Genomic DNA, 13,883 nt, shown 5'->3' on the forward strand with positions numbered 1-13,883 from the left:
CGACCACCTGCCTATACTTGTTTCGCTCGAGCGTACCGCCGACTTCATCGTCACCGAAAAACGCACTTTCATAAACTTTAAAAAAGGAAAGTGGGGAGAATATAAATCCTTTACAGACAACCTCTTTGCTGCCCTCCCTATCCCGACTGATGCCCGCCAAGGGGAGCGTGCCTTCCGCAAGGTCATTGAATCCGCCTCGGCACGTTTCATTCCCGCCGGGAGAATTCCCGAAATCCGGCCCCACTTCCCGGCGGAGGCCGCAAACTTAGCGAGAGAACGTGACCTTATAAGGCAGCTTGATCCAGGCGACCCCCAAATAAGGGATATAAACCAACGCATCAGATTGCTTGTGGATGAACACAAGCGGGCGAAATGGGAGGAGCACCTTAGAGGTTGTAACCTCTCTACCGGTGTGGGCAAACTTTGGTCCACCGTAAAGTCCCTATCGAATCCGACTAAGCACAAAGACAAAGTTTCCATCGCCTTTGGCGATAAGGTGCTGTCGGATTCGAAAAAATGCGCGAGCGCTTTCTGCCGACAATATATAATGCATCCTACGGTCGACAAGGGGAGCGTGCCTTCCGTAAGGTCATTGAATCCGCCTTGGCACATTTCATTCCCGCCGGGAGAATTCCCGAAATCCGGCCCCACTTCCCGGCGGAGGCCGCAAACTTAGCGAGAGAACGTGACCTTATAAGGCAGCTTGATCCAGGCGACCCCCAAATAAGGGATATAAACCAACGCATCAGATTGCTTGTGGATGAACACAAGCGGGCGAAATGGGAGGAGCACCTTAGAGGTTGTAACCTCTCTACCGGTGTGGGCAAACTTTGGTCCACCGTAAAGTCCCTATCGAATCCGACTAAGCACAAAGACAAAGTTTCCATCGCCTTTGGCGACAAAGTGCTGTCGGATGCGAAAAAATGCGCGAGCGCTTTCTGCCGACAATATATAATGCATTCTACGGTCGACAAAGTTAGACGGAGGGCCAACAGACACGCACATAAACACAAATTCAGCGCGTCACCAATCACCATCACCGCTAAAGAGGTTGAGGACGCCATTGGTCGCGCTAAACCATCCAAAGCAGTGGGCCCAGACGGCATAGCCATGCCGATGCTTAAAAGCCTAGGGAAAGAGGGTTTCAAATATTTAGCGCAGGTCTTCAACCTGTCTCTTTCCACCTTTGTCATACCCGAGAAATGGAGAATGGCCAAGGTGGTCCCGCTACTAAAGCCTGGTAAACCAGCTAACATAGGAGAGTCGTATCGTCCGATATCTCTCCTATCGCCAGTAGCAAAGACGCTCGAAGCCATTTTGCTCCCTTATTTCCAAGCAAATTTGCAACTAGCCTCCCATCAGCATGGCTTCAGAAAACTCCATAGCACTACCTCCGCGCTAAATGCCATTAGCACCCAGATAAATTGCGGTTTAAATCAAAACCCCCACCATAGAACAGTACTCGTAGCGCTAGACCTATCAAAAGCTTTTGATACGGTCAACCACGGCTCGTTACTGCAAGACCTGGAAGGGTCTACCCTTCCCCCATGTCTTAAAAGGTGGACCGCAAATTATCTGGGTGGTCGGCAGGCATCGGTGCTATTTAGAAACGAAACATCAAAGCCAAGGAGAATTAAACAAGGGGTGCCACAGGGTGGTGTCTTATCCCCACTTTTGTTTAATTTCTACATATCTAAGCTACCTTCACCACCGGAAGGAGTCACAATCGTTTCCTACGCCGATGACTGCACAGTAATGGCCACAGGCCCAGGCCCACAGATCGATGAGCTATGCAATAAAATAAACGGCTACCTCCCTGATCTCTCCAGTTTTTTCGCCTCGCGAAACCTGGCATTATCACCGACTAAATCTTCCGCGACCTTATTTACAACATGGACGTCCCAAATGTCGACCATTTTGAACATCCACGTCGATGGCTCTACGCTACCGACTGTCCTACACCCCAAAATCTTGGGTGTGACGTTTGATCAGGATCTACATTTTGGTGAGCACGCAGCCGCAATTGTTCCGAGAATTCAGAGCCGTAACAAAATCCTCAAATCCCTTGCCGGAAGTACCTGGGGAAAAGATAAAGAAACGCTCATGACTACATACAAAGCAATTAGCCAGCCGATTACGTGCTACGCGTCACCCATATGGTCGCCAAGCCTAAAAATTACCCACTGGAAGAAGCTACAGGCCTGCCAAAATACTGCTCTCAGAATTGCCACGGGCTGTCTTCTTATGTCCCCAGAACACCATCTACATAATGAGGCGAGATTACTCCCCATCAGGGAAAGAAACGAGATGCTGACCAAACAGTTCCTGTTGAATACCCAGAAACCTGGGCATCCCAACAGACATCTGATTGACGAGCCAGCACCACCTAGGGGCTTAAGGAGTCATCTCCGTAAGCATTTTGAGGAAATACGGCATCTGAGAACACAGCCGTATGAAGCGAAAAAACACAAGCAGGTCCTTGGTGAACTCCACAAACAGGCGTCGGACCTTTATGCCGGGAATTGCCCGGTGAACCCAGTACTCAAAGTAAAGTATCCAAAACTTGCGGAAGAGGAACGCATACTCCCCAGGGAAACGCGTGTCACTCTGGCTCAACTTCGTTCTGGATACTGTAACAGGTTAAACTCTTACCTATCCAGAATCAACCCCGACATACAAAATGTATGCCCCGCCTGCAATGTGTCCCCACATGACACCAACCATCTCTTTAATTGTAATGTGGAACCAACGCCTCTAACACCCCTTTCCCTATGGTCCACCCCTGTTGAAACAGCAAGTTTCCTTGGACTCCCGTTAGAGGATATTGATGACAGTTTGTGATCGGTCGCGTCTGTTAGGTGGGGCGAAGCACTGCTACAACAACAACAACAACAACGGGGGTAGACTATACATTAAGGGTCCAGGAATAGGCTGTTGTTGTTGTTGTTGTTGTAACGATAAAAACACTCCCCGAAGGCCTTGAGGAGTTCGGGGTCGCCAGGGCCTCGGTTGTTAATGTAACAGGATTCGCCACGGTTAGGTGAGATTAACAATTGGGTTTGGAGAAGCTATATATTGCGCTGGCAACCCGAAAGGATTGCGCTACCCAACCCTTTGAATCTATTTGGTATTTTAGTCGCCTCTTACTACTGGCATACCTGCTGCGGATATATTCTAACCCCCTAACCCGATGGGGGTATAGCTTATCCAACCCAATTTTCAACCTCACCTACCCGTGGCGTTCCATTAACAGCCGAGGCTCTGGCGACCCCGAACTCCTGATGGATCTAGGGGGTGGAAGGGCGGTATGGCCTAGAAGGTTTCAGGTGGTCATACCAAATCGTTCCCGAGATGGTCGTGCTAGTACTATTATGGTGCTTGTTACCGGAACGTACCGGATCTGCATCCGGCAAAGGACCGTCAACAACGATAACACTCCCCTAGGACTTCGGGGAGTGTCCTTATCGCTACAACAACAACAACAACAATAAGTGTCAAAAGACGCGTATTGACTTCGACAACAATAATCCGAAGGTGGAAAAGAACAATATTATCTCTGTCCGGAGATATTTGCTGTTGAAGTTGGCAATTTTTATGTGGTTGTTGCAATGTTGTTGTGCACTGAAAAAAATTTGTGCACAAAGGTATTTTGCACGGATGTAATTTGGATCCCACCCCATTGATAGACCGACCAGGATAATTTTATATTAGAGCGGCCGAAGACCGCCAACTCAGAAATCTGTTCTGTGCAAAAATACTATGGGCCCCGGTTTCGGAGGGACCCAGAGTCTTTTTTCGGTTTTTCGTTAATTTCTTTTAATCGAGTTAACATTTTTATTTTCCGCCTTCGGATTATTAATACTGATGCCAAGACGCGTCGCTTGACCCCTATCCCGATATTTTTGAAAGCGTATTAGCAGTCGATCCCTATTCTAGATTTTTACCCGAATAAAACCAATTGTACCCTTAATGTATGCCAACCCTAGGGCGGCCATGAATTGATATCACAGACTTACACTTATTTTACTCTTTTTTTTTATTAACCCTACATATTTACCAGCCCAAATCTTGTAGTAAGCTATAACTTACAACGTTTTTACTAATTCAGGCGTTAAATATTTAGTTTTCTCTTTTTTTCAGATACGAAATATTGCTATTTTTCCTACAAAGTTCAACACAAAGGGTTTCATCTTCGTAAATCTAACCGTTGGTTCTACGTCTAAGTACTTGTAACGTGTTGCAATGCGCCGTGTCCTCGCAATTCCTCTTTACTATATTTTGTAATCAAAACGGTATTTTTAAATATATATGTACGTTCAAAAAGTGCAAACTTAAAAAAAAAATCTGCAAAAATATATGTATACATATTAATTCAAATAAGAAGAGTGCGATTTCAAAAAGTGTAATCGAGATTGATGAATTGAGGTGTTTGCCTTTTGTTTTGTTTAGTTCTATAACCGCATTTGTTGCAACTTATGTCGTAAATCGCCGTCATGTTTAAGTGCATTCCAATATTCAAAGGCTGTAATCGCCAAGTTGAATTCGTCGACAAACGGCATTGTTCACTACCAAGTGTTCCAGAAGATATTCTACGTTATTCGCGTACATTAGAGGAGTTATTCTTGGATGCGAATCATATTCGTGATTTGCCTAAGGTAAGAACAATTAATACATACCGTTACTGTAATTCACAAAGACTGAGAGGGTCCTAAATATGGACCCGATTCATATTTTTTTTTGCACAGAACACTTTTCTGCGTTGGCGGCCTTTGGCTGCGATTTAAAGAAAAAAAACCCTTGGTGGGTCCAACACCAGTTTAGCGATCAAAACTAAATGCACCCAGAGCACCTTTCTGCATTAGTGTGTGTGTCTACAACAAACCTGGCAAAATACAACAACCACCTGAAAATTTGAACCGATTGTTTGCTTATATTTTTTGACAAAAAAAGTTCAAATATTCGCTTTCCGATTCTAAAAACGGAGGTCGGAAGGCATCTTTTGATATCACCGTTGGTAATTTCTTGTTAAAAATTAGGTGGTGGATCGCCTTGTAAAATGTTACCAAACTTATTATCCACGTTTCGGTTTCGCTACAGGTTTCAAAAAAAAAAATTAAAAAAAAAAAAACTTATGTGATATCCCGTTTTTCGTTTTTTTTTTAATGAACACCTTGAACCTTTTACTTAATTTTGTCCCCACCCCCTAGCTCCATGAGGAACTTGGGGTCGCCTGCTAGATATGTATATGAATAAATTGGCCTGTAGTGCCTAACCTTTCCAAAACGCTCGACAAATCAGCAATGGGCAATATCGCCATCCTTCGCAAAAAAGCAGTACAGTGTAAAAAGATAAATCAGAAACAATTTAATTTTTGTTTTCGAATTTTTCAATTTTCCAGTATGTCTGCCAGCAGAAGCCTAAGGAAACTGGATGTTTCAACAGGGGTGGACCATAGGGAAATACATACATTAGTATGTCGAGGTTGATTCCACATTTAGGTTGATGCCACATTAAACCTTCAGGCCAGTGTGCTTTCTTCTTCTGCAAGGGTACGATAATGCATGTCATAAGGAGACATCACGTGGCAGTTCTGATTTAAGCATTTTGGCAGGCCTGCAGCCTTTTCTAGTATGCGTTTTTAAGACCAGAAAACCAAACTGGTGACGCGTAGCTCATAAGCGGCCGGCAAATTTTTTGCAACATCTCTTCCTCCCACGTCGTAAACAGAAGCAAACTGGAAAGATCGAGGAGATAGCTGTTTATTTTAGGAACTAATTCATCAATTGAAAGGCAGGTCCTGTTACATAATCGTGCAGCCGTCGGCATAGGCATTGTAACGCCTTCTGGTGGGGAAGGGAGTTTAATTTTCCTAGGTTTTGAGATTTCGTTCCTAAATTAAACCGAAGCTTGGCGACCATTCAGATAATTTGCAACCCATCTTTTTAGACAAGGGAGAAGGTGTGAGCCTTCTATGTATTGTATCAGGGTGCCGTGGCTGACTGTCGAAAGCTTCTGACAGGTTAAGTGCCTCGACCGGACCTACTTTGTCCATGTTAACATGCTCGAATCTTCCTCGTAGAAATGCGAACTGTTCTAGCTCCGCTTTCGTGTGTAGCGAGATTTTACATCTTTCACAAGCCGGGCCACTGCGCACCCAACTGCCAATGTCGCTTCCCATTTTGTTCCATACATTGCTTTTTGCATCAACTTAGTAGTTGGTCTTGCACCTAAACCGTGACTGCCATTAAATATTTTCTGCCGTAAAATTTGGGCACGTACGGTCGTAGTGTGCCGGTTGATTTGTCGCAAACTATATATGTAGATATTGTGCTGGGCGCATCCCAAGGCAGTCGGTTCTATGTACCAGAGCGACTCGGGATTTTTCCCGACCAAGGACTGTCATTTCAGTGTGACCCCATTTAATTTGTTTCGTCCCTCCCACAAATTGTCATCCTCCCAGCAGCTCCTTGCAGCAGGACTGCTACATATTCTCTTACTCCGAGAAGGTATCGAACCCAATCCGGGTCCGTCTCCTGACCCCGGTCCTGAGAAATGGTTTTGCTGCATTTGCCAGAAAAGAATCTTTTTAGGACGGTCATACTCTGTTCAGTGTGTCTCGTGCAAGGGATGGTTGCATCGGACAGGTTCTGGGATTGATCCCAAAACCCGACGTCCACGTAACATTTATAAATCTTTTGTGGCTCCTTGCTGCTCACGCCCAAGGGCGTCCCTACGCCTAAGCGTATCCCCACTACCTTCCAGCAGCTTCGCTGCTCAGCAAGCCACAACAAGTACCCGCTGCTGCTCGCGCCCCACGGCGCCAACAACTCAAACAGCTGATACCACTCATAACTACTACCTTCGTAGTAGAGCTGGTAGCAATGCTGAGCATCAGCCCCTGCCCCCGTCTTCTTCTCCCCCCCTCTTTTCTGGCAGCAATCGTGCAGGTCAGGGAAACAGACTCTTAGTCCCTGCCTCCGTTTGCACCGTCTGCCAGCACAGAATATATAGGTTTGCGACATCCGCTCAATGCAGCTCCTGCCTTGGGTGGTGCCACTTTCCTAGATGTTCTGGTCTCCGCGACGGCAACCCCTCGACGGGTTTCATCGCGCCATGTTGCCAGGTCGCAAACCGAAATCATCCGGGTACCCCAATGCTTGCCCAAGGGCGCCCAGTCCCAAGGCCACAACAGCAATTGCGTCCTGGCCTTCCACAACCTAGGCGTAGTCACCCCTCACTTACCCCTAGAGTGGCGGCGTCACCCCTCATGCACTTCAGAATTCTGCAGTTCAACTGTAATGGACTAACTGGGAAGATTACGGAGATAGTCGATTTCATGAAGCGGCACAACATCCGCATTGCTGCGATTCAAGAGACTAAACTCACAGCAAGATCTGCATTGCAGACCTGCTCTGGTTATAATGTCCACAGGAAAGACCGCGAGAGCGGAAATGGAGGCGGCCTCGCGTTTATTATACACCACTCTGTGCAATATCATATATTTGATCCTGGCATCGACCGCAGTGACAATATCTTAGAACGTCAAGGCCTATCATCAACATCTACATCCCTCCTGTCACCTGTTGCCCCAGTGGATACCGCCCTAATATCGAGGCCTTACTCACTGGCAACAATCGCATTATCTTAGGCGATTTCAATGCCCATCACGACCTATGGCATTCAAACTTGCGGGCGGACAGTAGGGGTGAGATGTTGGCGGATCAAATAGACGAAACGACGTTCTGCACAATAAACGGAGACGCCCCCACACGTATGGTAGGAAGTTGTCATAGCTCGCCAGATATCTCAATCGTGAGCGCAGAACTCGTAAACTGCGTCAACTGGCAGCCGATGGTAACATTGGCATCCGACCACCATACTTATTTCGTTCGAGCGTACCGCCGACTTCATTGTCACCGAAAAACGCACTTTCATAAACTTCAAAAAAGGAAAGTGGGAAGAATATAAATCTGCAACAGACAGCAGCTTTGCTGCCCTCCCTATCCCGACTGATGCCCGCCAAGGGGAGCGTGCCTTCCGTAAGGTCATTGAATCCGCCTCGGCACATTTCATTCCCGCCGGGAGAATTCCCGAAATCCGGCCCCACTTCCCGGCGGAGGCCGCGAGCTTAGCGAGGGAACGCGACCTTATAAGACAGCTTGATCCAGGCGACCCCCAAATAAGGGATATAAACCAACGCATCAGATTGCTTGTGGACGAACACAAGCGGGCGAAATGGGAAGAGCACCTAAGAGGTTGTAACCTCTACCGGTATAGGTAAACTTTGGTCCACCGTAAAGTCCCTATCGAATCCGACTAAGCACAAAGACAAAGTTTCCATCGCCTTTGGCGATAAGGTGCTGTCGGATTCGAAAAAATGCGCGAGCGCTTTCTGCCGACAATATATAATGCATCCTACGGTCGACAAGGGGAGCGTGCCTTCCGTAAGGTCATTGAATCCGCCTTGGCACATTTCATTCCCGCCGGGAGAATTCCCGAAATCCGGCCCCACTTCCCGGCGGAGGCCGCGAGCTTAGCGAGGGAACGCGACCTTATAAGACAGCTTGATCCAGGCGACCCCCAAATAAGGGATATAAACCAACGCATCAGATTGCTTGTGGACGAACACAAGCGGGCGAAATGGGAAGAGCACCTAAGAGGTTGTAACCTCTCTACCGGTATAGGTAAACTTTGGTCCACCGTAAAGTCCCTATCGAATCCGACTAAGCACAAAGACAAAGTTTCCATCGCCTTTGGCGATAAGGTGCTGTCGGATTCGAAAAAATGCGCGAGCGCTTTCTGCCGACAATATATAATGCATCCTACGGTCGGTAGACGGAGAGCCAATAGACACGCACATAAACACAAACTCAGTGCGTCACCAATTACCATCACCGCTAGAGAGGTTGAGGACGCCATTGGTCGCGCTAAACCATCCAAAGCAGTGGGCCCAGACGGCATAGCCATGCCGATGCTTAAAAACCTAGGGAAAGAGGGTTTCAAATATTTAGCGCATGTCTTCAACCTGTCTCTTTCTACCTTTGTCATACCCGAGAAATGGAAAATGGTCAAGGTGGTCCCGCTACTAAAGCCTGGGAAACCAGCTAACGTAGGTGAGTCATATCGTCCGATATCTCTCCTATCGCCAGTGGCAAAGACGCTTGAAGCCATTTTGCTCCCTTATTTCCAAGCACATTTGCAGCTAGCCCCTCATCACCATGGCTTCAGAAAACTCCATAGCACTACCTGCGCGCTAAATGTCATTAGCACCCAGATAAATTGCGGTTTCAATCAATATCCCCACCATAGAACAGTACTCGTAGCGTTAGACCTATCAAAAGCTTTTGATACGGTCAACCATGGCTCGTTACTGCAAGACCTGGAAGGGTCTACTCTTCCCCCATGTCTTAAAAGGTGGACCGCAAATTATCTGGGTGGTCAGCAGGCATCGGTGCAATTCAGAAACGAAACATCAAAACAAAGGAGAATTAAACAAGGGGTGCCACAGGGTGGTGTCCTATCCCCGCTTTTGTTTAATTTCTACATATCTAAGCTACCTTCACCACCGGAAGGAGTCACAATCGTTTCCTATGCCGATGACTGCACAATAATGGCCACAGGCCCAGGCCCAAAGATCGATGAGCTATGCAATGAAATAAACGGCTATCTCCCTGATCTCTCCAGTTTTTTCGCCTCGCGAAACCTGGCATTGTCACCGACTAAATCTTCCGCGACCTTATTTACAACATGGACGCCCCAAATGTCGACCATATTGAACATCCACGTCGATGGCACTACGCTACCGACTGTCCTACACCCCAAAATCTTGGGTGTGACGTTTGATCAGGATCTACATTTTGGTGCGCACGCAACGGCAATTGTTCCAAGAATTCAGAGCCGTAATAAAATCCTCAAATCCCTTGCTGGCAGTACCTGGGGAAAAGATAAAGAAACGCTCTTGACCACATACAAAGCAATTAGCCAGCCGATTACGTGCTACGCGTCACCCATATGGTCGCCAAGCCTAAAAACCACCCACTGGAAGAAACTACAGGCCTGCCAAAATACTGCTCTCAGAATCGCCACGGGCTGTCTTCTTATGTCCCCAGAACACCATCTGCATAATGAGGCGAGAATACTCCCCATCAGGGAGAGAAATGAGATGCTGACCAAACAGTTTCTGTTGAATACCCAGAAACCTGGGCATCCCAACAGACATCCGATTGACGAACCAGCACCGCCTAGGGGCCTAAGGAGTCATCTCCGTAAGCATTTTGAGGAAATACGGCACCTGAGAACCCAGCCGTATGAAGCGGAAAAACACAAGCAGGTCCTTGGTGAACTCCATAGACAGGCGTCGGACCTTTATGTCGGGAATTGCCCGGTGAATACAGTACTTGAAGAAAAATATCCAGAACTCGCAGAAGAGGAACGCATACTCCCCAGGGAAACGCGTGTCACTCTTGCTCAACTTCGTTCTGGATACTGTAACAGGTTAAACTCTTACCTATCCAGAATTAACCCCGACATACAAAATGTATGCCCTGCTTGCAATGTGTCCCCACATGACACCAACCATCTCTTTAATTGTAATGTGGAACCAACGCCTCTAACACCCCTTTCCTTATGGTCCACCCCTGTTGAAACGGCAAGTTTCCCTGGACTCCCGTTAGAGGATATTGATGACAATTTGTGATCGGTCGCGGCTATTAGGTGGGGCGAGCATTGCTACAACAACAACAACAAGCGAAAAAACACAAGCAGGTCCTTGGTGAACTCCACAAACAGGCGTCGGACCTTTATGCCGGGAATTGCCCGGTGAATCCAGTACTCAAAGAAAAGTATCCAAAACTCGCGGAAGAGAAACGCATACTCCCCAGGGAAACGCGTGTCACTCTGGCTCAACTTCGTTCTGGATACTGTAACAGGTTAAACTCTTACCTATCCAGAATCTACCCCGACATACAAAATGTATGCCCCGCTTGCAATATGTCCCCACATGACACCAACCATCTCTTTATTATTATTATTATTATATGTTTATTAAGTCTATGATATTGATGACAATCTGTGATCGGTCGCGGCTGTTAGGTGGGGCGAAGCACTGCTACAACAACAACAACAGGGGTTGCCGCATTGGGCGGATGTCGCAAACATATATGCTGTGCTGGCAAACGGTGCAAAGGGAGGTAGGGACTAAGAGTCTATTTCCCTGACCTACACAATTACTGCCGGAAAAGAGGGCAGCAGCACAACAACAACAACAACAGGGCAGCAGCGGGTATCTGTTGTGGCTTGCTGGGCAGCGGGGCTGCTAGAAGGTAGTGGGGGCGCTAAAGCGTAGACTACGGGACGCCCTAGAGCGTGAACAGCAAGGAGCCATAAAAGATTTATAGAAGTTACGTGTACGTCTGGTTTTGGGATCTAACCCAGAACAACCTGTCCGATGCAACCATCCCTTACACGAGACACACTGAACAGAGTATGACCGTCCTAAAAAGGTTTTTTTCCAGCAAATGCAGCAAAACCATTTCTCAGGACCGGGGTCAGGAGACGGACTCGGATTGGGTTCGATACCTTCCCGGAGCAAGATAATATGGAGCAGTTCCGCTGCAAGGGGCTGCTGGGAGGATGACAATTTGTGGGAGGGACGCAACAAATTAAATGGGGTTACACTGAAATGACAGTCCTTGGTCGGGAAAAATCCCGCTCCGGTACATAGAACCGACTGCCTTGGTAATCGGCGAACCCGTCAAAGGGTTATCTTTTGTATTCCCATATCTTGGCGACGTTCTCTTCGCTTCCACATCGCCAGAAGAACATGTCGAGCCCCCAGCGGGTTAGGGGGTTAGAATATACCCGCGGTAGGTATGCCTGTCGTAAGAGGCGACTAAAATACCAGATTCAAGGGGTTGTGTAGCGCAACCTTTTCAGGCTGCCAGCGCAATATATGGCTTCTCCAAACCCAATTGTCAACCTCGCCTATCCGTGGCGAATCCTGTTTTATTAACAGCCGAGGCCCTGGCGATATGGGTATCAAAAGAAAGGTGTTAATGAGTATTTTAAAAGGGAGTGATGCTTAGTTCCACAGGTGGACGCCGTTTCGAGATATCGCCATAAAGGTGGACCAGGTGTGACCCTAGAATGCGTTTGTACAATATGGGTATCAAACGAAAGATGTTAATGAGTATTTTAAAAGGGAGTAATCCTTAGTTCCATAGGTGGACGCCGTTTCGAGATATCGCCATAAAGGTGGACCAGGGGTGACCCTAGAATTTGTTTGTACAATATGGGTATCAAAAGAAAGGTGTTAATGAGTATTTTAAAAGGGAGTGATGCTTAGTTCCACAGGTGGACGCCGTTTCGAGATATCGCCATAAAGGTGGACCAGGTGTGACCCTAGAATGCGTTTGTACAATATGGGTATCAAACGAAAGATGTTAATGAGTATTTTAAAAGGGAGTAATCCTTAGTTCCATAGGTGGACGCCGTTTCGAGATATCGCCATAAAGGTGGACCAGGGGTGACCCTAGAATTTGTTTGTACAATATGGGTATCAAAAGAAAGGTGTTAATGAGTATTTTAAAAGGGAGTGATGCTTAGGTCCAGAGGTGGACACCGTTTCGAGATATCGCCATAAAGGTGGACCAGGTGTGACCCTAGAATTTGTTTGTACGATATGGGTATCAAATTAAAGGTATTAATGAGGGTTTTAAAAGGGAGAGGTGGTAGTTGTATAGGTGGTCGCCTTTTCGAGATATCGCCATAAAGGTGGACCAGGGGTGACTCTAGAATGCGTTTGTACGATATGGGTATCAAATGAAAGGTGTTAATGAGTATTTTAAAAGGGAGTTATCCTTAGTTCCATAGGTGGACGCAGTTTCGAGATATCGCCATAAAGGTGGACCAGGGGTGACCCTAGAATTTGTTTGTACAATATGGGTATCAAAAGAAAGGTGTTAATGAGTATTTTAAAAGGGAGTAATCCTTAGTTCCATAGGTGGACGCCGTTTCGAGATATCGCCACAAAGGTGGGCCAGGGGTGACCCTAGAATTTGTTTGTACAATATGGGCATCAAACGAATGGTGTTAATGAGTATTTTAAAAGGGAGTGGGCCTTAGTTCTATAGGTGGACGCCGTTTCGAAATATCGCCATAAAGGTGGACCAGGGGTGACTCTAGAATGTGTTTGTACGATATGGGTATCAAATTAAAGGTATTAATGAGGGTTTTAAAAGGGAGTGGTGGTTGTTGTATAGGTGGTCGCCTTTTCGAGATATCGCCATACAGGTGGACCAGGGGTGACTCTAGAATGCGTTTGTACGATATGGGTATCAAATGAAAGGTGTTAAAGAGTATTTTATGAGGGAGTGGGCCATAGTTCTATAGGTGGACGCCATTTAGGGATATAGCCATAAAGGTGGATCAGGGTTGACTCTAGAATGCGTTTGTACGATATGGGTATCAAATGAAAGGTGTTAATGAGTATTTTAAAAGGGAGTAATCCTTAGTTCCATAGGTGGACCGTTTCGAGATACCGCCATAAAGGTGGACCAGGGGTGACCCTAGAATTTGTTTGTACAATAGGGGTATCAAAAGAAAGGTGTTAATGAGTATTTTAAAAGGGAGTAATTCTTAGTTCCATAGGTGGACGCCGTTTCGAGATATCGCCATAAAGGTGGACCATGGGTGACCCTAGAATTTGTTTGTACAATATGGGCATCAAAAGAAAGGTGTTAATGAGTATTTTAAAAGGGAGTGGGCTTTAGTTCTATAGGTGGACGCCGTTTCGAAATATCGCCATAAAGGTGGACCAGGGTGACTCTAGAATGTGTTTGTACGATATGGGTATCAAATTAAAGGTATTAATGAGAGTTTTAAAA

At 46.6% G+C, this 13,883-nt stretch overlaps 1 protein-coding gene across 14 annotated transcripts in view; it reads left to right on the forward strand.

Annotated features, from left to right (window-relative positions):
• The window catches only part of scrib (scribble), a 696,032-nt gene that overhangs the window by 3,744 nt on the left and 678,405 nt on the right, over positions 1–13,883 (forward strand). For all 14 annotated transcript variants that reach the window (XM_067760306.1, XM_067760307.1, XM_067760302.1 and 11 more), the window contains one exon: positions 4,141–4,655. In XM_067760306.1, the coding sequence (XP_067616407.1) occupies positions 4,494–4,655 (162 nt within the window). In that variant the 5' untranslated portion in view covers positions 4,141–4,493. The remainder of the gene's footprint in view (positions 1–4,140; positions 4,656–13,883) is intronic.

Source organism: Eurosta solidaginis, chromosome 1 (genome assembly GCF_040869045.1).
Source record: "Eurosta solidaginis isolate ZX-2024a chromosome 1, ASM4086904v1, whole genome shotgun sequence".
Taxonomy (NCBI): domain Eukaryota; kingdom Metazoa; phylum Arthropoda; class Insecta; order Diptera; family Tephritidae; genus Eurosta; species Eurosta solidaginis.